This window comes from Vombatus ursinus, unplaced genomic scaffold, assembly GCF_900497805.2.
Source record: "Vombatus ursinus unplaced genomic scaffold, bare-nosed wombat genome assembly UNPS02014832.1, whole genome shotgun sequence".
Classification (NCBI taxonomy): Eukaryota; Metazoa; Chordata; class Mammalia; order Diprotodontia; family Vombatidae; genus Vombatus; species Vombatus ursinus.
The window spans coordinates 66,441,053-66,466,448 of record NW_020954610.1 but is presented as its reverse complement, the minus strand read 5'-3'; the positions used below and the strand labels follow the sequence as shown (position 1 = coordinate 66,466,448).

The following is a 25,396-nucleotide window of genomic DNA, read 5'->3' as shown; positions in this document are numbered from 1 at the left end:
AAAGAAAGAAAGAAAGAAAGAAAGAAAGAAAGAAAGAAAGAAAGAAAAAGAAAGAAAGGAAAACTGAATACACAAATACAGATTTGGTCCTGAAAAATGCACCTTCCCACCTTTGCAAAGGACAAGGACAACATGTGTAGAACACTTCATAAATGTCGGTTAGTTTTGCTTTACTGGTAGTTTTTGTTCCATTTTTAATTCTTTATTATAAAGGATGGCTCTCAGAGGAACATATTGGCAAATGCAAGTGACAAAAGAAGATGTTAATGAAAATTTTTTAAACAGAATTAGGATTTGAACTTAAAACTCCCAAGCCAATCCTCATACCACTATACCTTACAGCTTCTCCTCTTTGCCATATTATATAATGTCCTTTACATAAAACATTGTACCTCTTTCTCAAACAAATAAAAACAATGCACCAAAGCATTATGCTTAAAAAAAAAGTCAAAACTATGGGGCAGCTAGGTGGTGCAGTGGATAGAGCACCAGCCCTGGAGTCAGGAGGACCTGAGTTCAAATCCGGCCTCAGACACTTGACGCTTACTAGCTGTGTGACCCTGAGCAAGTCACTTAAGTTAGGTAACCCCATTACCTAACCCCCCCCCCCAAAAAAAATTAAGACTTGCTAACATGTCCAAGTCTTTACAATGGCAATAGAGAGCCACAGAGTAACTCAAAATCCCTTTTATACAAGTATTTATTTAGTAAGCTCCTGGCATAGACCAAGAACTGTGCTAGTGATTTGTTTTCTACAATTACTTTAAAAAAAGAAAGAAGCCTACTCACATATAAAATATATTAACCACAATTACTCATTTGCCTTTATTTTGCAACCTATTCAACAATAAACTTTGGATAAATTATGTGTAACTATCTTCATGGGAAATAGGCTACATAATTAAATTAAAATGTAAAGGTAATTTTAAAACTTCATTTTACCCACCAGTTTCCACCTCTTTTTTTCTCTCAAATCTTTAACTAAAACTATTAATTTGAGTTTTACCTCTTCTCTCTTCACCTGTCAGAGTGAAAGATTCAAAAAACATAAAACATGAAAGACAAGAAAAGACTAAAGATGCAGAAAACCCACCATTTGTATAAATCAACCTTTGAATAAATGAGGTGACTGTCATTGACCTGATTCACATTACAACTCCTAGAGCCAGAACTGGAGCTAGCTTGATATGACACTATGCAGTTTGAGATAAAAGCCCATTTGCTTAGTTAAAAAGAATGCCACGCTGGTTTCAGCAGAATGGTGTTCTTACAAATATCACTCTCTTAGGATTTAAAAGATCAAAAGATGAAACAGCTGTTCCACAGTCTTTCTGTAGTGAATTGGCAAGGAAGAACAAGTGCTCTGAACCCAGCAGAGAAAAAGTAGGAGGTTTCATAAGACTGATGACCATACTATAAATTTTGGAGAGACAGTCCATATTTCAAGAAAATTAGGAATACATTTAATGGGACTTCATAAGAGGAATATCATTTATAAGTTTATATGTCCTAATTTTTGGTTTAGAAAATAGTCACCATCTATGATGTACATTCACAACCACCACACCTTCATTCTAACATGTTGTGTTTGGGTTTGCTTTGGTAGGTGATAACAAGAATTTAAATAGGTTTTATGGCAGAGATGATGAGATAATTAGGGGTAGGTATAAGGAGGGTTTGAAGGGTTGTTGCTACATTATAACATTTTTTTCCCAATTTATTACTTTCAAAACTGTCCTGCTTATCTGTTTCCCCCTCTGAACTTATGCTCCCTCTTAGACGTTTTTAAGAAGCTTCAATGAATGAATCTTCTTTCTTTCTTTCCTTTCTCCTTCCCTTCCTTCCTTCCTTCCTTCCTTTTCTCCCTTTCTTTCCTCCTTAAAGAAGTAAGATACAATTTAAATAGCTGGAGGAATATTCAATGCTCATAGCAATGCCTTGCCAATATAACACAAATGGCAAGACTACCAAAGTTAATTTACACTTTTAATGCCTTACCAATCAGATTACTAAGCGGATATTTTATATAGAACTTGATAAAAAATATAACAAAATTTATTTGGAAAGACAAAAGATCTAGAATAACAAGGGAAAAAAAGTAAGGACAGAGAGGGAAGAGCACTTCCATAACTCAAATTATATGATAAAGCAGCAGTCATCAAAACCATCCAGTACTGGTTAGAAAACAGAGAGATACATGAAATAGATTAGACAAGGGATAACCAGAAACAGTGAAACTTAATAACCCAGTGTACCTTAGGGAAGAAAAATAGGTAGAAAAGGAAGGAAGGAAGGAAGGAAGGGAAGAAGAAAGGAAAGAAAAAAAGAAGATTCATTCATTGAAGCTTCTTAAAAACGTCTAAAAGGGAGCATAAGTTCAGAGGGGGAAACAGATAAGCAGGACAGTTTTGAAAGTAATAAGTTGGGAAAAAAGTTTTATATATATGTATGTATAATGCATAATATTAATCTTAAAAGCAAGCAATGCATAAAAGAGATGCATTATCACATGCAATCCTCTTTTTCTGTTCTATTTTGTATATAGAAATGTTCTGTTTGGGTTGGTCCACTATATTAAAAATGAATCTTCAAAAAAAAATATTGATGTTTTGAGTGGAATACAAGCTTTATGTCACCAATGTGACATGGTAGTCAAGAAAGCTAATTCAGCCTTATGGCTGCATTAAGAGATGCCCAGCTTCTAAGAATAAGCTTATTCCTGTAGGACCTGATCATACTGAATCCAGATTATTGTGTTCATTTCTGGACAACACATTTTAGGAAGGCCATTGATAAGCTGGAAAGCTTCCAGAAGATATCCACCAAAATAGTGAAGAATATTGAGCTCATGACATATATTAAGTATAAGTTTAAGGATCTAGGGATGGTTAGCCTGGGAAAAGAAGACATAAAAGGTATTTGACAATTGTCTTAAAGGATTCTAAGAGTCTGTCACGTAGAAGATGGATTAGACTTGCTCTGCTTTGCCCAAAAGGTGTTACTACAAACAATAGACAGAAGTTACAAAATAGCTAATTTAGACTTGATTTAAGGACAAACTACCTATATCTACAGCTGTCCCAATGTAGACTGGGCTGCCTCAGGAGTTGGAGCATTCATTTCCTTTAATTATAGGTTGAATTATCAGTTTCCAAGCAGGAGATGATCACTTGCCAGGTGTATTATAGAGGACTTTATTGTGGGCAAGGGGAGGTGACTGGTTAAACAATTTCTGAAGTCCTTTCCAACCCTTAAAACCTCTGTGAATCCATTTCAAATAGCATTTACACAAGCTGGTCCTAGTCCCAGGATATGGGCCAGCAGCTATGCTTCCAACTATGATGAAAAGACAGTGGACACACAAAAGTGTCAAGAATCCCAACTGATTACCCAGGACTTTTGATGGTCAAGGGTCTTCTGTGACACTGTAATATGTATGCAGATGTGAGACATGTACACGGGCAAAGGATTCAGCTGTGAAACTATCATTTATGCTAGGGCCTTCCCTCGTTCACTATTTCCAATTTGTCCTCATAGATCGTTTGTACATAGTTGTTTGCATGTTGTCTCCTCCATTAGACTGTGAGTCCTTTGAGAGCAGGGACTGGTTTTATGGTTTCCGTTTTGTTTTCTTTTGTTTTACCTTTCTTTTTATCCCTAGCACTTAGGTGCCTGTCCCATGTTGTTGTTCAGTCATTTTTCAGTTGTGTCTAACTCTTTATGACTGTATTTGGGGTTTTCTTGACAAAAAAACTGGAGTGGTTTGCCATTTCCTTCTCTAGCTCACTTTACAGATAAGGAAACTAAGGTAAACAGGATTAAGTAACGTGCCCAGGGTCACACAGTATCTGAGGCCAGATTTGAACTCAGAAAGATAGATGAGTCTTACTGACTCCAGGACCAGCACTCACTGTGCCACCTCGCTGCCCTCCCTGTTCCATAGTAGTTGCCTAATAAATGCTTATTGATTTGACTTGACTTGTAATTCAATCTATTCAAGACTTTGGTGTGCTTTGGCAGGTCTATCCTTGGATATTTTATGCATTTTGTAGTTATTTGGAATGAGATTTATTTCTCTTTGTATTACTGCTTTTTGCATTTTGTCATTATTATAGAAATGTTGATTTTTGAGGGTTTATTTTGTAGCCTACAACTCTACTGCAGCTTAATAATCTCAATTAGTATCTTTGCTGATTTCCTAGGATTTTTCAAGTATACTATAATATTATTAGGAAATAGGGACAGTTTTATCTCCTCCTTGGCTATCTTTATGCCTGTAATTTCCTTCTGTCTTAACTGCTGTTGTTAGCATTTTCAGAATTGCGTCAATAACAGTGGGAACAATGGGAATCCTTGCCTCACTACTGTATCTATGAGAAAGGTTTTTAGTGCATTTCCATTGCACATAATGCTTGCTTTTGGTTAAAGACAGATGCTTTTAATGATATTAAAAAAGGTCCCTATATGCAGCTTTTTCTGCATCTATTGAGATGATCAAGTAGTTTGGGATGTTTGGGGTTTTAATATGATTAATTATGTTGATTGTTTTTCTAATGTTGAACTGAAGCATCTTCACATCCCTGGTATGAATCCCACTTTGTCATAACTTCTTGGATAAACTGCTGTAGTCTGACAGAATTTAAAAAAAAAAAATTTGAGTACATGTTCATTAATGATATTAGCCTATAGTTTTCCTATTGTATTTTATCTTTCCTTGGTTTAGGAATTAGAACTTTTTCTCATAAAAGTATTCTAGTAGGGTGCTGTCTTTCTCAATTTTTGAGAATGATTTGCAAAGCATGGGTACTAAATGCCTTTAAAATCTGTTAGAAATCTCTTGTGACTATAACCAGATCAGGAGTTTTTTTCTTTTGGCAATTTCTTTAAAACTAGATCTATTTCCTTTTCTGAGATTGGGTTATTTAAAATGTCTATCTGGTCTTCTAATAGTCTGGCTAATTTATATTTTTGAAGATATTTCTTTGTTTCTTCTGTTTTCAGTTTTGTTAACATACAAATAGTGTATAATGTATTATTTTTTAAAAAATTTCTTCTGGTTTTGTTGTGATTTCATTTGGTATTTACTTACTCATTTGTTATTTTATTGATTTGATTTTTCTCCCCTTTTCGTTTTAATCAGATTAAAGGTTCATCAATTTTATTAGTCTTTTCAAAGAACCAGTTTTAGTTTTATTTATCATTTCTGAGTCTTTGTTTCCAATTTATCTATTTCTCCTCTAATTTTTAATATCTCCTCTTCTGTGCATATTGTAGATTTGTTTACTTCTTAGCTTTCTAATTTTTTATGGATATGTACTTCATTAATCTTTTTCAATTTTGTTAATGTATGTTTGTAAGGATATGATTTCCCCCCGAAGACAGTTTTAGCTACCTTCTGGAAATTTTGGCACAGCTTCATCATTATAATTTTATTTTACATTACTACTGTTTCTATGGTTTGTTCTTTGACCCACTCATTATTTAGGATTTCATTGTGAAGTCTCCATTTAGGTCTGTCTTTTGCTTGTGGTCCCTTAATTACCATTTTTATTGAGTTATAGTCTGAAAAGTCTACACTGACTTTTTCTACCTTTTTACTATTTGTTTATCTCTGTACGTTAATACATAGTCATGTTTTGTAAAAGTTCCATGTAGTCCTAAGAATTATGTATATTCTTTTGCCATCCCATTTAGAAGATGTCATAAGCCTTTTAACACTAGTTTCTCCAACAATTTGTTCAGTTCCATGTTTCCCTTTTGTTTATGTTAGACTCATCCAAAACTGAGAAGGATATTTAAATCTTCTGTCACTATTGTGTTCCTATCTATGTCTCCTTGTAGCTCAGACATTTCCTTTATAAGTTTGGATGCCAAGACATTTGAAGTGTATAAATTTATAATTGATTTTGGTTTTGTTGTCTATGGTTCCTTTCAGCATAATGTAGTTTCCTTACTGCCCACTTATTTTTTGAATGTTTGTTTTTGCTTTGTCAGATAGCAAGACTGCAAACTCCTGCTCTCTTGGATTCACATGATGCATAATAATTTTTTTCCATCTCCTCCGGTTTAATTTTGTGAATGTCTTTGTTTTTTAAATTTGCATATTATAGGCAACACACTGTAGAGTTGTTTTTTTCTTATCTGTCACTTTTTTTTTCATTTTATTGGATTGGTTAACCCATTTCATTTAAATTATGAGTTATGTTTATATTTTCCTCCATTTGTCTCTAATCCTTTTTTTAAGATAAGATTTTTTTGTCTCTTCAGCTGTAAACACAGTACTTTGTTCCTTCTTTTACTTTAGTTTAATCCTTTAAGGTGACCTTATTTCCACTGGCTATCTTTCCTCTCACCCCTAATTCCCCCCCCTCTCATTTGCTATTCCTTTCCCTTTGAGGTTTTGCTTATTTGTTCCTTTTTCCTTCCTGTTTTTAATCTTGTTATATAATTCTTTTGCTCTTTTTTTCCTCTTGGTCAAGCAAATTTCTTCTTCATCTCTTCCCTTTCAACTAGTCTAAATGCCCCTTTCCTGAGAGGATTCCTCTCATTTTTACTCATCTCTCTGTCCACTGTAGACCTTCATTCGCTGGTCATGACCCCTATATAATTATCTACACTCTCTCTATTCTCTGTATTCCTTGTGCAGTCAGAACTTCCAAGGTATCCATTCTGGGCTCTTCCCACCAGGCAGTTTCTGTTGTTTTGCCTGATAGAGCATGTTCCATGGACTTTCCATTGTGCCTCACTCCTAGAACAATGGATGTTAGAGAGGACACTGACTCATGGTAGGGTACCTCAACTACCATGCCTCTGAATATGCAGCCCACAACTGATTTATAATCTTCCTCTGGTTACTTCTTTTCCCTATTTCCCTCAAACTCAAAGTCTTTCAACTGATGGCCTGTATAAGTCGTTGTTTCTGAATCTGAAATGTTATATTTATCCACTAGGTTTTCTGGGATTTTGCTGCCTTGAGTTTTTTCTGTAGGTGATCTATGAATTCTTTCATTCATTATTTCATTGTCTATATTTAGAAGTTCTGGGCAGTTTTCTTATATTATTTGTTGCACTATAGTGTTCAGGTTTTTAATCTTGTCATGATTTTCTTGGAGAACTATGATCTGTCTACACATCATGTTTTCAAGATCAGGATGGTTATTTTTAGGATAATGAGCATATTTTCTTTCAGTGTTACTGGTTTTTGTTTCTCTTCTATATTGCCCTTCCCTTCTGTATATTTGCATTCTCAATCTCTCCTTCTCTTTCTTTTGTTTCTTTGGTGTGACTTGTCATTCCAGATTCCAATTTTTTTTTCTATTCTGCCCATTATTTTTGTTGTTTGGGCCATAAATTCTACTCTCATTCTAATTTCTCTTTTGAACTACTCAGAAAGAGTGTGTTGTGGCTCCATGTTCTCTTCAAATTTCACAGGGTCCTCTGTCTCATCAAGTGTTGGATCATTTTCCTTTATTATGCAATATTTATTCATAGATGCCTAAACTCATCTATTTCCTCTAAAGACCATATTTTCTTTTGTTATTAATATTTTCCCAATTGATTTATCCGCTTACAGTCAAGGTCTTTGAGTTTTTTTCTTCCTGAGAACTTTGAATTTCACTCTGTCCCCCACCCCTTCTTTTCCCCTATTGCTCACTTTCTAACTCCCTCTCCAATTGTGGTTTGCTTAGGGGGCTGTATTTCAAAATGTCTCAGCCTCCTCCAATGTAGGGCAATTTACAATTTACCAGTCTAAGTTTATGGCCCAAGTGACTTTTGGGAGTTGAAGGGGATTCAAAGAAATTTCTAGTCCTCCATCTTCTTGGTCACGTGACCCAGAAGGCTCCAAGACCTCTTAATGCTAGTGCCTTTCCTTATCACCAATTTATCCTGTACATGTCTTGTTTGTGTGTGGTTGTTTGCATGTTATCTCCCCCATTAGACCATGTGCTCCTTGAAAAAAGGGACTGTCTTTTGCCTTATCACTAGTATTTATCACAATGCCTGCCACATGTTAAATGCTTAATAAATGCTTGTTGACTTGTCTTTCCTACAACAATTAGGTCAGGTTCCAAAATGTTATGAACTTTAAAGCAAGGGAGAATACCTCTATAATAATTCACATTTCTTACCCTTACAGCTTCATCAGTGGTATTAAAACAGCATGTGGTACCAAACCGTATGCTTTGTGGCCAATGGGATGTAGAATTGCTTATCATATATGAAAATATTTTTGAAAGTTAACCTTTTGGGGTGGGGCACTTGCGGCCTAGAAGCCAACTGTGATCTTCTAGGTCCTTGGGTGCAGCCTTAGCCTAAGCATACGCCAGGAAAAGGTGTTGTCCACTGTCTATTGTCCCTAGGATATGTCCATAACATTGCCCAATCAGCTAGAGGACAGGGAATTCCATAAACAAGGCTTGTTAGGAAGTGAAGCAGGAAATGTTGGTATGAACAAGAAAAGGTATTCCAAAAAAAAAAAAAGGCATTCAGTCTGAGATGACATATGGAACAAAAAACAGGATAGGCATGCCAGTAAGATGAAGAAACCTGATGATCTGAGGTTCATATAGTCACCAGAGAGGAGAGGCCTCAAATGCCAGTCTACAGCAATAGAATAGAGAAACTAGCTTCATAAGTAAGAGCAAACTAGGAAATTTGCTTCAGGCAACCAGAGAGAATAGGACAGTCCAAAGACGAGAACCAGTTTCTACAACTATTTATTGTTACAATGTTCCTAGAAGACAACAATAACAACAACAATAATGACAATAACAGCAATAATAATAGCTAGCATTTAAGTAGCACTTACTATGTGCCAGGTACTGTGCTAAGTGCTTTCTAGATATTATCTAGTTTGATGGTGACAACAACCCTGGGAGGTAGGTGCTATCATTATCCCATTTTATAGTTGAGAAAACTGAGGCAGAGGTTAAGTGACTTGTTAAAGGTCACACTGCTAGTAAATATCTAAGGCTGGATTTGAACTCAGATTTTCCTGACTCCAGGCCCAGCACTCTATCCACTGCTCCACCAAGCTGTCCAATGATAATGATAATAATAATAATTCATATTTACAGAAATACCTTAACAGTTCCAAATAATTTTCATAACTAATCTGTAAGATAATGAATGCAAGTATTAGTCTAATTTTATAGATGATAACCTCTCTCATTCAGCCTGAGTTTTTTAAATGATTTGACTAGTGTAACAAAGTTAATAAATACTGAAGGGGAGATTCAAACCCAGGTCTCCTCTTGATTCCTAAGTTCAAATACTCTTTCCACTAAGCATAACAGGCTGACTAGATACTTTTTCCAACCTTGAAGCCTAAAGGAGACAATCTTTGCAGAGTCAGTGAAGAAGAGCTTTCTCATCTGGAAAGCAAGAACACCACTTTCCCAGGCTCTTCCATAATCAGAAGATCTACAGCATGAGGGATCAGAAACTTGGAAAGAGGATTTATCTGAGAGGAACAGGACTAATGAAAGAGAGCTAATTGCCACAGGTCCATGGGTTCATACCCTACCCTCCATTAATAAGGTTAGAAAAGTGGATTCTAGAAGGGCTGAAGAATAGAACAGCCTTGCCAAACTCAATTTATATCAGCTAATAAACTTATTATTTAATTTAACAACCTCTATCCCAGATAGGATTAGGCTAACCTCCCCCCCGCAAAAAAATGCAGGAAACAGGACTGGAGACTGAGCCAGCCTCATGAAGATGGACAGTTACAAGTTACAAGGCCTAGTTCCATTTATTATCATATGGAGGGCCAGGATTGTGATAATTAATAATTAATCTAGATATACAGAGAAATGACAAAAATGTTTAAGAGCAATACTCATTTCCCACTATAAGTGCTCAAAGGATACGAACAGTTTTTAAAAGAAATGTAAACTGCCAACAACTAAACATACAAAAACATTCTTAATCACTAATAAGAAAAATCCAAATTAGCAAAAATGATTAAAAAATGGAAATTCAATGTTGAAGGGAAGACAAGAGCCATGGGTAGATAAGTACCCTAATATACTATTTGTGGAGCTTTGAACTGATCTAACTACTCAAAAAAATAATCTGGGATACCAGAAAAGTATTGATCCGTTAACACCCTCTGCCTCCAACAATCCTACATTTGGGAATGTACTTCAAGGAGGTCAAAGACAAAGAGAAAAGCAGTACTTTTAGTCAATAATTTTTTTTTAATTAGAAAAAAGAAGGTGCTCACTGGATGGGGAATGGCTGAATAAATTGTGGTTTGTGAATGCAGTATTAAATATAGTATAATATTATGTATAATTATTGCACCATAAGAAATGAGGAAGAGGAGGAATTCAGAGAAACATGGAGATATTTGTATACATTTGTTTATACAGAGAGGAAAAAAAATCAAATAGAACAAGAGACAGACAATGAACCTGAGCCTTGGTTTCCTTATCTGCAAAATGGGGATAATAATAGCATTTAGTTTAAAGGGTTGTCATGAAGATCAGATGAGATGATGTATGTTCAACACTTTTCAAATCATAAAGTGCTATATAAATGCTGGTATCTTTCCTCTAATATTATCTCCCACTTACACTGTATATGCCACTACACACAGTTGCTTTCATGGTGTCTCCCCTATTATACTGTGGGCTCCCTAATGGCAGGGACTGTTTTTGTCTTTTTTTTTTCTTTTTGTATCTCAAGCACTTAGCACAGGACCTGGCCTTTATTTTATTTTAACTTATTTTTTTGTTTTTTGGTGAGGCAATCAGGGTTAAGTGACTTTCCCAGGGTCACACAGCTAGTAAGTGTCATGTGTCTGAGACTGGATTTGAACTCAGATCTTCCTGATTCCAAGGCCAGAACTCCATCCACTGTACCACCAAGCTGCCCCAGGGCCTGGCTTTTATTAAGTGTTTACTATGTGCCACTTACTGTGCTAATCACTGGGATACAAAGGAAGTCAAAAGCAGCCCATGCCCTCAAGGTGTTCATACTATGTGTTGACTTGCCTTGATGATTACCCAGTTTTGGTTTCAGAGGTTAAATGATAAAACACACCTTTCTCCTTCTCAGTGGAGAGATGCAGGACTACAGGTACATAATGTTGCATATGTGGTCATATTCAGTCCTGGGTTAGTCAGTTTAACTTAACTGTTTTTACTTGTTACAGAGAGGGTTCTATTATGGGTCAAGGCATGGAATAATATGTGGAAATCATTTTGGTGGAGAAAAAAGTCATCAATAAAACAACTCTTTCTTAAAAAAAATTTTATCCTACATAATGTTTTCCTATAATGCTTAGTAATAAAACCTTTAAAACACCTTAAAGTGGGAAAAAGACCTGTGTCCTTTCCCAAAAGCCAAAAGAGTTGAGGGAATCCAAAGATTCCCTCAGAAAGAAGGTGGTGGCAGCTAGAAAACAGAAGGGAGCACCAGCTAGTCAAGACATGCTGGTAAAATAAAAAAAGAGAGTGGGATCATGGAGCATAGTGGGGTAGTGATGCCTCAAAGGCATTTTTGTCAAGTCAGTACTTATCAATAGTGTACGCCATGTATCACATACACACACACTCATACACATGTAGCGTGGACACATATTTACTAATATTTACTAACAAATTGGATTTTTTAAAAAAGGAAACCATTCCTTTTCCCTTAGTGCTTTTTCCTTGTTTTGCTAAAGACAACAAAATCTCACCACCCCATTTTTTCCTACCCGCAATCCCAGAAAGAAAAATACTTGGCTGTAAGGGTTAAACGACTTTTTCTAATTAATTACCTGCACTTTTAGTTTTGCTGCATCCATCTTTTTCCGGAACTCCTTCTGTAATCTCAGCTTCAAAGCGACATCCCTCAGATCCTTGTTTTCCAGCTCCTGCAGCTGCTTCTGTGTTTCAGTTAATTCCACTTTGGCCTGTTCTGCTTCGTGTGCCAGTTTTGTTACTCTCAGAGAATACTGTTTACTGACAGCCTTGGCATCATTGCCTTGATACAAAGAAATTTTAAATGATTCAAAAGTCATTTGTAGAATTCATTTCAATGATAAGATATAGAAAAAAAAAATTAAACCTATGAATGAAATAGATAAAAGTTGACAATGCTTACCAAAATAATATATAGGTTATTTGTAAAGCAGTGACTATTAAAACTTCCTGGCACTTTTATGCCAAAGGCTGAATTGCTTCTCTTCCCTCCTTTCTTTTTAAATTTTTATTACAAGAAATGGCTCTTTGTGTAGGGGAGGAGAAGAAATATATTTAGAAATGAATGTGATATAAAAATGAAGATATGAATACAAATAAGATGCATTTTATTTTTAAAAGAAAATGTTATATAAAGACCTTTCATGGATACAAGTAAAACTGTCCTTGGAAAAAAAATTCTTTCTCTGAAAATATTTAGTTAGAAGAAAAATTAAAAATAAAAAGAATTAGTAAGTTTAAAAAATTTTAAATTTGAACAATCCAAAAATCCAAAATAAGCAGAGAAGAAAAATTAGAGGAGAAATAGAAGAAATAAGGACTACAGAAATACTAAGCAAAAGTAAGGGATCTTTCTTTATAATAGTATCAAAAAACTGATAAACATTAAGAAGTTAACCCCACGAGAGCCAGAGTGAGCCAGAAAGACAAAAAAAAAAAAAAAAGAGAGAGAGAGAGGGGTAACATAAAATTCCTAAAATAAAAAAAATAAACAAGGTGAATTTACAATGATCAGAGGGGAAAAATATTAGAAACTACAATGCACAATTACATATCAGCTAACCTGAGAACTTAAAAGGAAATACATGATTATTAACATAAACATAAAATATTCAAATTAACAAAATTATTCTAAATATAATCCTAAATAACCCAATCTCAAAAAGAAACCAAACAAGTCCTAAATGAACTACCAAATTAAAAAGCTTGATTCAAATAGATTTGCAAGATAATTCTATCAAATGTTTAAAGAGAAGTAAATATATATTCTACAAAATTATTCATAACAATTTTAAAAAATACACCCTACCAAACTCTTTTTTATGTGACAATTTTAGATACTAATTTACAAACCAAGAAGGGATAAAGTAGAGAAAGAAAACCATAGTTCAATCTCACCAATGAATAACTATGGAAATTCTTTAAAAAATTCTAGTAAAAAAATTACAATAACAAGTACCTTAAATTATTTAACTAAGACCAAGTTGTAGTTATACCAGGAATGTTAGGATGACATTATATTAAGAAAATAACTAGTATAATTAATCATATAAAGAATAAAAGCTACATGATTATATCAATAGCTGGATAAAAATATAGTATTCATTTATGGTAAAAATTCTAAAAGTCATAAATCATAAAATAACTCTTTATTATGACTAAAGTATAAACTTAAAAAACCAAATATCTATGTTATTTGCAAATGAAAAATACAAAAAGCTTTCCCAATACCTGAGTAAAACAAGAATATCTATTTTTGTCCCTAATACTTCACATATTTCTAAAAATACTAGCAATAGTTATAAAAGAAAGAAATTAAAGGTATAAACATCAGTATAGAATGGATAAATCATCTCTATTTTCACATGATATTATAGTTTATCTAAAAAAGAAAACCAGGAAAGAAAGGGAGGAAATTAAGTTTCAGTAAAGTAGCATCAGATAAAGTCCATAAAAATCACAGAATTACTTTACTGTGCTAACCAGGAGAAATGATACTAATAGAAATTTCATTTAAAACAGTTATAAAGTACACAAAATATCTGGGTGTTCTCTGGGGACAGGAGAGGGAATAATATATTAAGAAATGAATGTAATATGATTTGAAAAAGAATATAAATATAACTAGAAAACTCTTTACAGAAATAAAGGAAAACAAATAAATGGAGGTATAAATTCATTGTTCTTGATTGGACTGTGGTAGTACATTTTTAAAAGATATAGCCTAAATTAATTTACAGGTTTGCAAATCTACCAAAGGGTAACTTTATAAGATTAGACAAAGTGATAACAAAATTCATTTGAAAGAAATAAAAGGTTTAGATTATTAATATAAACAATGAAAAAAATAGGAATGATGCAGACTCAGTGCTTCCAGAATTCAAAATATAGGATAAAGCAATAATCATCAAAGGTATTATGGTTAAAAGACAGAAATATCTATCAATAGAACAGAATAAATGAGCAAGACTCAGAAATAAACAAAGTGCATAATAAATTCATGAGCATAAACTTCTAGGAGAAGGAATGCTTATTCTAAAAGAACTGCAGGGACAACTGGACAGATGTTTGAGAGAAATTACTTTTAGACAAGCATCTAATACCACATTCCACAATAAATTCAAAATAGAAACAAGATTTAAATATAAAAGATCATGTCATCAAAAAAGAAAAAAAAATCAGAGAATGGAAGATGGTAGCACCTTTCAAAAATATGGGTGCAGAAAATTCTTAAACAAAGGATAGAGGTCATCATAAAATATAAAAGATACAATTTTAATTACAGAAAATAAAAAACCTCTTATATGAACAAAATCAATGAGACTAGAAGAAGAGGAGAAACTGTGGAGTAGGGAAAAATTTTCCACAAATATGTGATAAAAGTTTGATATCCTAGAAACATTGAGAACCGATAAACATATATCAGACCAAGAGCCATTCTGTAATACATGTGGTTAAATGATATAAATAATTTTCAAAAGAAGAAAAGTAAAATTTTAAAAATCTATCTGAGAAAATGCTCATCATCATAAAGGAAAAGCAAATAAAAACAGCTCTGCACTCTCCCCTCACACCCACCCCTCAAATTGGCAAAAATGATAAAAGACAGAAATAGTAAATGTTGAAGGTGTTATGAAATGATAGGCTCACAATTCATTTTTTGAAACTATAAATTAGTCCAAATGGTTTGGAAAATAATTTGGAATTATGAGAAAAGTAGCTACATGGTCCATTTCCTTTTGACCCAATAATCCTGCAACTAGGCATACACCTCAAAAAGATCTAGGACAAAAGGAAAGCTTCCACATTTTCCAAGCTAGTCAACAGAAGCATTTTTTTAAATGAAGTGGGATAACTATTAACTGGAAAATGTCTTAATTTAAAGAATATGTCATCATGGGATATTATTGTGTTGTAAGAAACAACAACTATGAAGAATTCAAAGAAACAGACTTATCGGAAATAATGCAGAGTGAAGCAGCAGAAACAAATGATAAGGCAAATGAAATAAGGCAAATGAAAAGAACATAAAAAGGCAGATGAACTGTAATCAATTGTAATGACCAGTCCCAGTCTCAGAGAACAGAAAATAAGCCACATTTCCCTCGTTTCAGTAGAAAGCTGGGACACTACAAGTATGAAATGTATGTATACCCTGTTAGACATGATCACCAAGTGAGTTATTTTTCTTCGTTACAAAGGAGGATACATTGCAGGGTGTGAGGAATACTGACTTTTTAAAATTCTATGTTCTACTGAGTTGGATCATAATGAGGCTGCAGTACGCATGGAAAAAGCAAAAATACTATAATATTAACAACAAAAACATGGTTGCATACAAGCTTGCTTACAAGAAACTATTACCTGTTTTAATTAATTCTTTAATGAGTTCTTCCTTCATCTTGATATTGATTGTAAGTTCTCTCATTTTCTGCTTAGCTTCCGTGAGTCTCAGTTCTGAATTCTTCAGTTTTTGCAAGTTTAATACCTGACTTTCCTGGAGACATTCAACTTTTATACCTTAAACATGAAAGAAGCAAAATTCAAATCAAACATTTATGAAGCACCTAGTAAATGCAACGCAGAGCACTAAGTGCTGGAGTGGGCTACAAAAAAGATAAATGACATGATCTCTGCCTCCAAGGAGACTATAATCTAATAGGGAGATAAGAAAAAAGAACAACTATATATATATATATATATATATGTATATATACACACACACACACACACATACACATGTGTATATGTGTGTACATATGTTTTTTACCTACATACAGAGAGAGAGAAAGAGTATGTGATTAGGGCAAAGGAGAGAGAAAAAGTACTTCAAGAAAATTTGAGGAGGAAGAGACTACTTCGGGCAGGAAAAAGTAGAGAGGTTTCATAGAGTAGGTATTTCAACAATCTGAGTTAAGAAAGGGATGCATCCCAGGCATGAGGAATGGCTTGCTGCATGAACACAATGAGCCAGGAGACAAATAATCTAGCTTGACTAGAACTTAAGAGTACAACGACAAGCTAAGGAGTTGTATTTTCTCCTATAAACAATGAGGAGCTACTAAAATTTCGTGAGCAGGGGAGTGATATGGTTAGAATGTTTATATTAGTAACATTATTTTAGGGCAGCTATGTGGTACAGTGGATAGAATATCAGTTCTGGATTCAGGAAGACTCATCTGGATTTGAAGACAAATCCAGCCTCAAACATTTATTAGCTATGTGATCCCTGGGCAAGTTGCTTACCTCTATTTGCCTCAGTTTCCTCATCTGTAAAATGAGCTACAGAAGGAAATGGCAAACTACTCCAGCATCTTTGCCAAGAAAACCCCAAATAGCGTTGCAAAGAGCTGGACTGAGACAAAGAGGGTTAAGTGACTTGCCCAAGTTCACACAACTGGGAAGAGTCTGAGGCCAGATTTGAACTCAGGAAAATAAAGTCTTCTAGCCTAGTACTCTATCCGCTGCACCACTTAGCTGCCCTGACCATTTGTAGGGTATGTTATAATGGCAATTCCTTTCATTCGTGTATTAAACTATCACTGAGGTCCCTTCCAACTCTCAAAACTTTGTGATTCTTTAATTTATATTGCTCTGCTTCATGTATTCTATTACATTCTAGCCACACTGAACCTTACACGAGCTTCTCTCCTTTCTGAATATCTATACATAGACTGTTCCCTGTGACCTGACTGCATTCTCTCCTCTCCTTTACCTCTTAGAATTCCTTTCCTCCTCTGAGGTTCTGTTTAGGTGCCACATCTTAAATAAGGCCTTTCCTGATCCCCCCAGTTTTAAGTGCCTCTATCTCTCTCACTTTAATCATCCTTGGACAACACTTACTTGTGTAAAATTGTATCCCCCAGTATAGCGGTTTCCAAACTTTTTAGACTGTATATATACTCCATGAGTAAAAAATCTGAACCCCCCCAAAATGTGTATATTTATTTATTTTCAAATTATACAACGTAATAACATACCATCATATACATTAGAAAACACATAAAATAGAAATTTTAAAAGAATGAGGTAAAGATGGAATAAAATTTGATCCTAAATCTAGAGTCAATAGGAGCCAATGAAATCTACTAAGTAGGAACATGACATAGGCAGACTCGCCCTTTGTATCTTGGCAGGTCTGTGGAGAACAGACTGTAGAGGGGAGAGGCAGGGAGAACCATGGGAGGTTATTGCAGTAGACCAGGAGAGAGATGATGAGGGACTGACCTAGGGTGGTGATTCTGTGAGTGGAAAAGAAGAGAATCCAAGAGGGAGATGCTGGAGAAAGAACCAGGACAAGCTTAGGCAACTGACAAAGTGTCTGGAAGAAGGTAGAGTGAGAAGGTGAGGAGAATGCTGAGTTAGCAAACCTGTGTGACCAGATGGAGAGTGATGCCCCCAACAGAAACAGGCAAGTTTGGAAGAGAAAATGTGTATGGGGAGAAAGACAACATAATCACAACTCACCCACACCTGCTTATCCTGTAAGACTCATTCTTTTCCACTTTAAGAAAAAAAAAAAAAAGCGAGGTTGAAGGGAAGGGCTGCTCACTAGCCCCTGCTCTGGTATGCAGAGCCTGCCACTGAGGGATACCTGCTGCAGCTACACGGTCACAGCAGGAAAGGACACCACAGGGAACTTTTCTTGCCACAAGTGCAAGGCATGAAGGCTGGCACTGGGAGGGAGGGGACAGAGTAGATGGAGTGCAGTAGTACTTAAAGAGGGAAGGGGGAGAGGCGCCTTGCACACAAGCTCATGAACAGGTATGAGGGAAGAGACTGAAATGTGACCCATCTTCTCTACTCTCTCATTGGATCATCACAAATCCCTTGGGAGGAGTGTTAAGCAAATGTCAACACCTCCCTTTCCCAAATATTCCATAGCTTCAACTGTGAGAAACCAAAGCCCTAGTAGAATATAAGGAACTGTTTTCTCTAGCACCTAGAAAATGCCTTACATATAGCAGACACTTAATAAATGTTTAATTCAATTCAATTCAAATTGTCAACAATGTCAAAAGTTGCAAAAAAGATCAAGGATGATGATGACTGAGAAAAGGTCATTAGATTTAACATTTAAGAAATTACTGACTGTGGCAGGGCATGTATGAATGCAAAGAGGTTGAGAATAGGGTTAGACCAGGAAACAACTAATAGTTTAGCACTTGGCACAGTGCCTGGCACTAGTAGGTGCTTAATAAATATTCGATTGATTGATTCGTCCAATTGTATGAGAATACAGTATGCATGAGAGGAAACAATATGAAAAAAGTCTGGAAATGTAGGTCAGAGCCAGATTATGAAAAAGAATCAATTCTAGGCCAAGGATTTGTATTTTAACCTCTAGCCAACTAGGAACCAATAAAAGTTGGGAGTGGCATCATGGAGAGGGGGGCTTTGTAGCCAGAAGATCTGGGTTCAAATTCTGACTCTGTTAACTAAGTAACTGTATGATCTTGGACAAATCACTTCTCCTCTCTAGGCTTTAGATTTCACATTTGTAAAAGGAGGAGGCTAGAACAGATGGCCTCTGATGTCCCTTTCGGTTCTAGTTCTTTGATCCTGTAATTCTAAGAGGTGTGAATATTTTTGAACAGAAGAGTGTTGTGATCATACCTATACATTAAATTGACAGCTCTAACAAAAGTGGATGGAAAGGAGATGTAGGGGCAGCTAGGCAGTGAATAGAGCACCGGCCCTGGAGTCAGGAGGACCTGAGTTCAAATCTGGTCTCATACCAAACACTTGACACTTGCTAGCTGTGTGACCCTGGGCAAGTCACTTAACCCCAACTGCCTCACAAAAAAAAAAGAAAAAGAAAAGAAAAGAAAAGAAAGGAGATGTAATTGGCTTTCCTGTTTTCAGCCTAAGGCTATTTGAATCATTCTGGTAGGATGTCAGGAGGGCCTGAACTAGGATGGGGCAGTGTGAAGTAGGGAGAAGAACACAGATGTCAGAGACAATATTGCGGAGAGAGAAATCACTAGGATTTGGCAACTGAATGAATAAAGAGGGTGACACTGAGAAAAAAGCCAAAGATGACTGAGGTTTTGAGCCTGGTGACCGGACTGGACTGGAAATCTGGTGATGCCAGCCACAAAAATGGGGAAAATGGGATTAGCAGGTTTGAGGGAGAATGAATTCAGTTTTGGAAGTGTCTAGTTTGAAATAGGAACATCTGCCTAAAACGTTTTTAAATTATCAGCTTAACTACTGCATCTAGGCTCTCTCCTGGCTGAAACAATTCAAGGTACAATTATTAGTGTTAGAAAGAACTAAAAGGAAAAAGAAAGAAATCCAGGGAGAAAATGAAAGCAAAGATAATAAAGGAAAGGAAGAAAAAAATATGCAATAATAGTCATTTTAGGAGGCTAATCTATGTTAAATGTATTTGGCTTTGCAGAAGAGAAAAGGACTATGCATATTCAATATCTAATGCATTATAATGCATCTTGAAAGGCACTGAATTCAATTCATTAACAGTTACGGTATTCTGTTTAAAATGGGAATGGATATTTTAATAAAGAAGCAAGATACACGATGGACAATTGCTCCGTTTCCTCCCTCCACTACCCCATTCTTCTCAAATTTCCTGCACCATGACCATCTGTAAAAATAGCCTCCTATTCTCTCTACTCTTCCCTCTCTAGTCCATCCTTCAAAGAGTCCCCAAATTAATCTTCCTTAGGCACAGGTCTCACCATGTCACCTCCACAGTCAAAAACCTTCCCAGTATCTTTACACTGCCTAGAGCAGTGGTATCAAACTCAAACAGAAATGGATCCCAAAGGGTGCATATTGACTTAAAAAATTTCAAATTAACATTATGTTGTATTGTATTTTTGTTTATTTTGTTGAACATTTCCCAATTACATTTTAATCAGGTTTCAGCTGCCTTTAGGAGTTTTGCAGGCCACTGAATATGACACCTCTGGCCTACATACCTTTCCAGCTTTAGTTCACTCTATTCCCTTTCCCACACACTATGTTCAAATTAAACTGCATTACTTAGCTGTCTCCCCATTTCATTCTGTCCTCTTCTGCCTCTATGAATGTATTCAAGCTTTCTGCCACATCCAAAAGGCATTCATTTCTTATCTTTACCTGTTGAAATTCTTCTCTCCTTTAAGGCACAACTCTGGTATCATCTACTCTATAAAAGTTTCCCTGATTCACTCACTCACTATCCTACCCCCACTATAGCTGAAAGTGATTTCTTCCTCCTTTAATTTTTTTTAATACTTTGCTGGGATCATCTTCATTTCTATCAACATTCTGTTTTGTATAATACTTATTTGTGTGTATATCATATTCTCATTATCAGACTGTAAGATTCTAGAGGGCAAGGATTAAGTTGTTTTTCTTCTTTTCCCCAGCACAGTACCTTGTACTTTGTGAAATGTTTAACAAATTTTTGTTGAGTTGAATTTTTAACTGTATTGAAAATTGCATACTCCAAACAAATTAATATCAATGTCATTTTGATATAGTACACAGACATTGTAACAAGTCCATAACAGGAGATCAAAAAATATTTTATGATGGATTTACTATATCACCTAACTCAATATAAGCACTGAATCAATATTAAAAACACTTCCTTAAAAGAAAAGTACTAAATCAAGTTGAATATATAGAGATGTAAACACACAGGCCTAATGAAGATCTCTGCTAGAGGTCAATTATATCATTGGTGTCAAATTTTAAGTGTATTCTAAAAGGCAGTGATATAGTGTTTATTCAACAAGCATTAATTAACCACCTACTGTACATTGCATTTAGGGGCTTTACAAAGATAAACATGGTGCTAATCCTGCCCCCAAAGGAGCTTGTGAAATAGTATAAAAATATCAAGACAGATGCAGATATGTTATAGTGGAACAGCTGCAGTGAAATGCTTTAGAAACATATTTTCTGTTAAGAGATCACAACCACAGAAGATCCAAGAATAAATTAATGTTTACAGAAACTCATCCTTTGAGAGATTTGACCTGGAGGGATTTTGGCCTCTACATAGATGTAAATGATCCCAGTGAAAAAATGTTCTATCAATGGCAAAGAGGGATCACAGAGAATTAGGAGTGGAATTGATAGCACAAAGGAGAAGGTTATGCTAAGCAGAAAGCCTAGCCTTTTCATTTCCCTTTTCTAAAAATCTCATAGAATTCCTACTTTATAGCAGTGCTTCATAAACTAGAGATTTGAGATTTTAAAAAGCATAAAACAACAGTCGTAAATGCCATCATTACCTGATAAACTTTCTGTAGGTTGCAGGCCTTCATTCGGCAAACCTGATGGTTGTTTTTGATTTGGAACATCGCTCATGTCCAGAAAAGAACAAATAGAGGTCGGCTTTTGAATCCATCTAAGATTTCTAGGTGCTCTAAAATAAGTTGAAGAACAAAGATAACTTTAACCTTGTTAATTAATACTGTTAATACTGGTCTGCCTCCAAAATTAGCTCCCTTATTAGGAGGCATTAGCTTAAAGAGACTTAGCTTAATATTATTATTCCTCTCATAAAAAGGGTTATTACTCCAGGGTTAAATTCTTTAGGATTCACCAGTTCTACTACCATAATGGCATTAAGAACATAGTCTTCTATACTCCCATCTCCTCTTCCAAAAAAACAGTTGCCCACCTCTCTCAGATCCATCAATCAATCAACCAACAATCAATAAGCATTTGTGAAATACCTACTGTGTACCAGACATGGTGCTAGGTTCTGGGGATACAAAAATAAAAAAGGAACAGTATTTATTGATCCTGATAAGATAAAATCTCCTTTGCCTTAATTTGTAGCTCCAGTGCTATTAACTGTACCCCCTGCCCCTCAAAAAACCCCACAAAGCTAGTGAACATCTATTATTTGTTATTCCATCTTTAACACTGTGGGTGACAGGAAAGTTGGCAAGTTTACAATTCTAATCATATGGATCTTATCCCCTTAAAACAAAGCAATTGTACAGCAACAGCCTCTTGTGAGAAGCAAACAGGACCCTTACCAAGAAAATGAAGGGAGAAAGAACCCCAGCAGCTCTCCATATGAAAATGAAGAGAATGAATGCATGTATCTAAATTAATTAAAATTGGAAACAATAAAGATAAAGGACTTTTGACAACAAAAAGATCAAAGTAAAAAACCCTTAAAATATTGTTGTTCAGTGTAACTGGTAAAAGGTAAAAGTGTTTATACAACAGTTAGAAAGCTATTTTCATTGAGACTAAATCTTTGAAATTACATATTATGAATATTTCTAAACATGTATATGAAAAGTATACAGCTAACAGGTTACTGGATTTTAGGGATGTTGTGCAATCCTCATAGGTTACCCATAATTCTTGATAAATTATGAAAAAATATTTCTGCCATAATGCTGAAAAGTTAAAGCACTACAGGTAGTAACTTTTCAACAAAGTTACTTCATCATAGAACATGAAGGTACTGCTGTCCCTTTGTTATCAGCATTTTGGCATTCCTTTGCCGAGTTTGTGAAAGATAACAAGTCATATCTGGAAAGAAATTAAGTTTTAGAAACCATCCACAAAATGATCTGAGGGTTATGTAACCGTGGTTTTAAAAAAGGAAAGTGAAATTACATCCCATTTACATATGTGGTCCTCAGGAGATGTTCTTCTTTTAGATTCTCATGAAAAGTGACGGCTTGAGTTCACTTATATATCAGTGCACACTGGCTGCATGATGCACAGGGTGTCCCAGAAAAGTCTTCGTGCCAAACCAGCTCCAACAGTTAAAACTGCATGAAGACTTTTCTGGGACACCTGTATTACCACAAAAAAAAAAAAACTTATTGCATTTAAGAAGAAAAATGTTATTTATGTATGTCTCATACATAATACTACTACTATGAAATCTATATTTTTACTATACCGATATCCAGGTTTCTCTTGATTTTCTGTATCTTCTTCATCACTGTTATCAGAAAATTCACAATGAAGGACTTCATCTTGTTCTTCTATGTGACCCAATAACATTTGGCTTCGGGTTCGAAATCCAGCTACCACTCGATCAAGTGAATACATAGAAGGGCTTGTGTGGACCTTTTAAGTGATTCACCCACCATCCCCAACAACAAATAGTTACTATAAGTTCATTTACACTTGCTTAATAATATTTAGTAGGTGGTGTAGTTTCGAGCATTATAGGTAAATTGTCCAATCTCCTATCAGTTTTTCTTTTTGGTATCAGAATACTTTCTTCAATAGAATGTGATTGTTTAATTAATCTGTAAGATTTACTAATTTTTAAAATTTATCTTACTATTATTTGTATTGTTTATCTTTATTTCAGTTGTTACAATTATTTTCTAGGTAGGTTTACCTAGGGGGAAGCATCCCTGTTAATCTATCAACTTTCCTGTTTTCTTCAACATGAATAAATTCACCATCATTTGATCTAAAGTTACAGCAACGCACAAGGAATGTCGGCAGCAGGGAAGAACAATTATCCGATTCAAAACTGGCATGTGTTAATATTGTGAAGGATAATAACTACTTAAAAGTCACACACATACATTTATGTGAGAACAAGGAAACTTTCATTACAGTTAATCAAAAAAGAAAAATTCTAAAGTAAAAATGACAAATGAAAGCTCAATGTTGATCATGAGTGGCTTTGACTATCAACTGGGCATGAATTAATGCCGTACAAGCATTACTCTGGAAAGCGAAGAGGATCACAGGACCATAGATTCAGAGCTGGAAGGGCCCTTAGAGGTCATAGAGTCCAACTGCCTCATTTTATAGATGAGCAAACTGAGACCTAGAGGTTAAGGGACTTGCCCACAGACATAAAGTTAATAAGTGTCAGGATGGAGTTTTATATCAGGACCTCTGACTCTAAAACTATCGATCTTTCCACTTAATCCATGCAGGATTAAAAAATTCCAAATAAGTATATGGCAATTTTATCTCTGTCTAATGGGGTAAAAAGGTCAAAAAAAAGGGGAAAAAATGCAAGCACAGGGCCTGAAGGGATCTGGAAGTGGAATAGCAGGGAACAACTTTTCATCCATGGCAACTCAAGGGTATTAAATCTAAACAATTCCTTTAGATATCTGTTTTAATTTCTATTTTCCTCCAAAAAAGTTCCTATAATATAAATATATTTAAATTTAAGGTTATTATTTATTAATGAGAAAAGTTATTATTTTTCTATTGTATTAATAAACAATTATTAAATTAGGATTGAGGTTTTTTCCTTTCTATTTCCTCATTCAGGAACCCAGTCCCTGTAGATTAGTCAGTCAGTCTCTGAAGGACAATGTTGACAGATGAGATTACCCAAATCCTCCAGGTACATGTTCAGTGAGCTTGGGTGGGACCCCACCCAACTTGAAGACCTTATAAACAGAATCTAATCTAGGTGAATTCTTGCCCTTAGGGAATAAGGCCATGTCATTATACCCCTCCATTTAGAGTCTAGGGGAACCCAGCTTATGAAGGAAAAAACCCAACCAGAGTGGTCTGGGTAGAGATCGATTCCTTTGTCCAGATTGCTGGAGGTGGGTGAGTCGCATGATTAAACCACATTCTCAGAAGGAAGAGCTGAAGACTTTTAGCCTAACTCCTCATTAATATGTCTACCCCTCCCCCATTAATTGTTCATCAGTCAGGATTGATTTTCACCTATCAAGGTCACTTCCTTTTTCCTTTTCCAAAGGTATTTAAGCATTCAGGGATCTCCATGCTTTTGTCTTTAGTTACTGAGAGAAACCACTGACTATCAATTTATTGATTATCAGCAATCCTAATCAATAAATTGATTAATTACCCAGAAACTGTCTCTCAGGCTTTTTATCCACCTTAATAATAACAGCTGACATATGGGGCAGCTACATGGCTTAATGGATAGAGCACCAGCCCTGAAGTCAGGAGGACCTGAGTTCAAATCTGGCCTCAGACACTTGGCCCTTACTACCTGTGTGACCCTGGCCAAGTCACCTAACTTCAAGTGCCTCGCCAAAAAAAATAAAATAAAATAAAAAATAATAGTTGACATTTATATAGCCCTTTAAGGTTTGTAGAGTGTTTTAGAGGCATTAACACAATTTGAAAGTTTATTATCCGAAATAAAATTCTAGCAGGTATACAACAACCAGGAAACATTCCTAGTATTTAAGGTCTGACATATCCAGGTTCAATACCACTATTATGTATGACTATATATAGGTTTAGCATAT

At 35.2% G+C, this 25,396-nt stretch overlaps 1 protein-coding gene across 4 annotated transcripts in view; it reads right to left on the bottom strand.

Moving 5' to 3' along the window:
• LOC114026050 (kinesin-like protein KIF27) overlaps positions 1-25,396 on the bottom strand; it is a 107,548-nt gene that overhangs the window by 43,471 nt on the left and 38,681 nt on the right. For all 4 annotated transcript variants that reach the window (XM_027839659.1, XM_027839660.1, XM_027839662.1 and 1 more), the window contains 4 exons: positions 23,086-23,255; positions 21,443-21,576; positions 15,558-15,713; positions 11,771-11,976 (listed from right to left, as the gene is read on the bottom strand). In XM_027839659.1, coding sequence (XP_027695460.1) covers positions 11,771-11,976; positions 15,558-15,713; positions 21,443-21,576; positions 23,086-23,255 — 666 coding nt within the window. The remainder of the gene's footprint in view (positions 1-11,770; positions 11,977-15,557; positions 15,714-21,442; positions 21,577-23,085; positions 23,256-25,396) is intronic.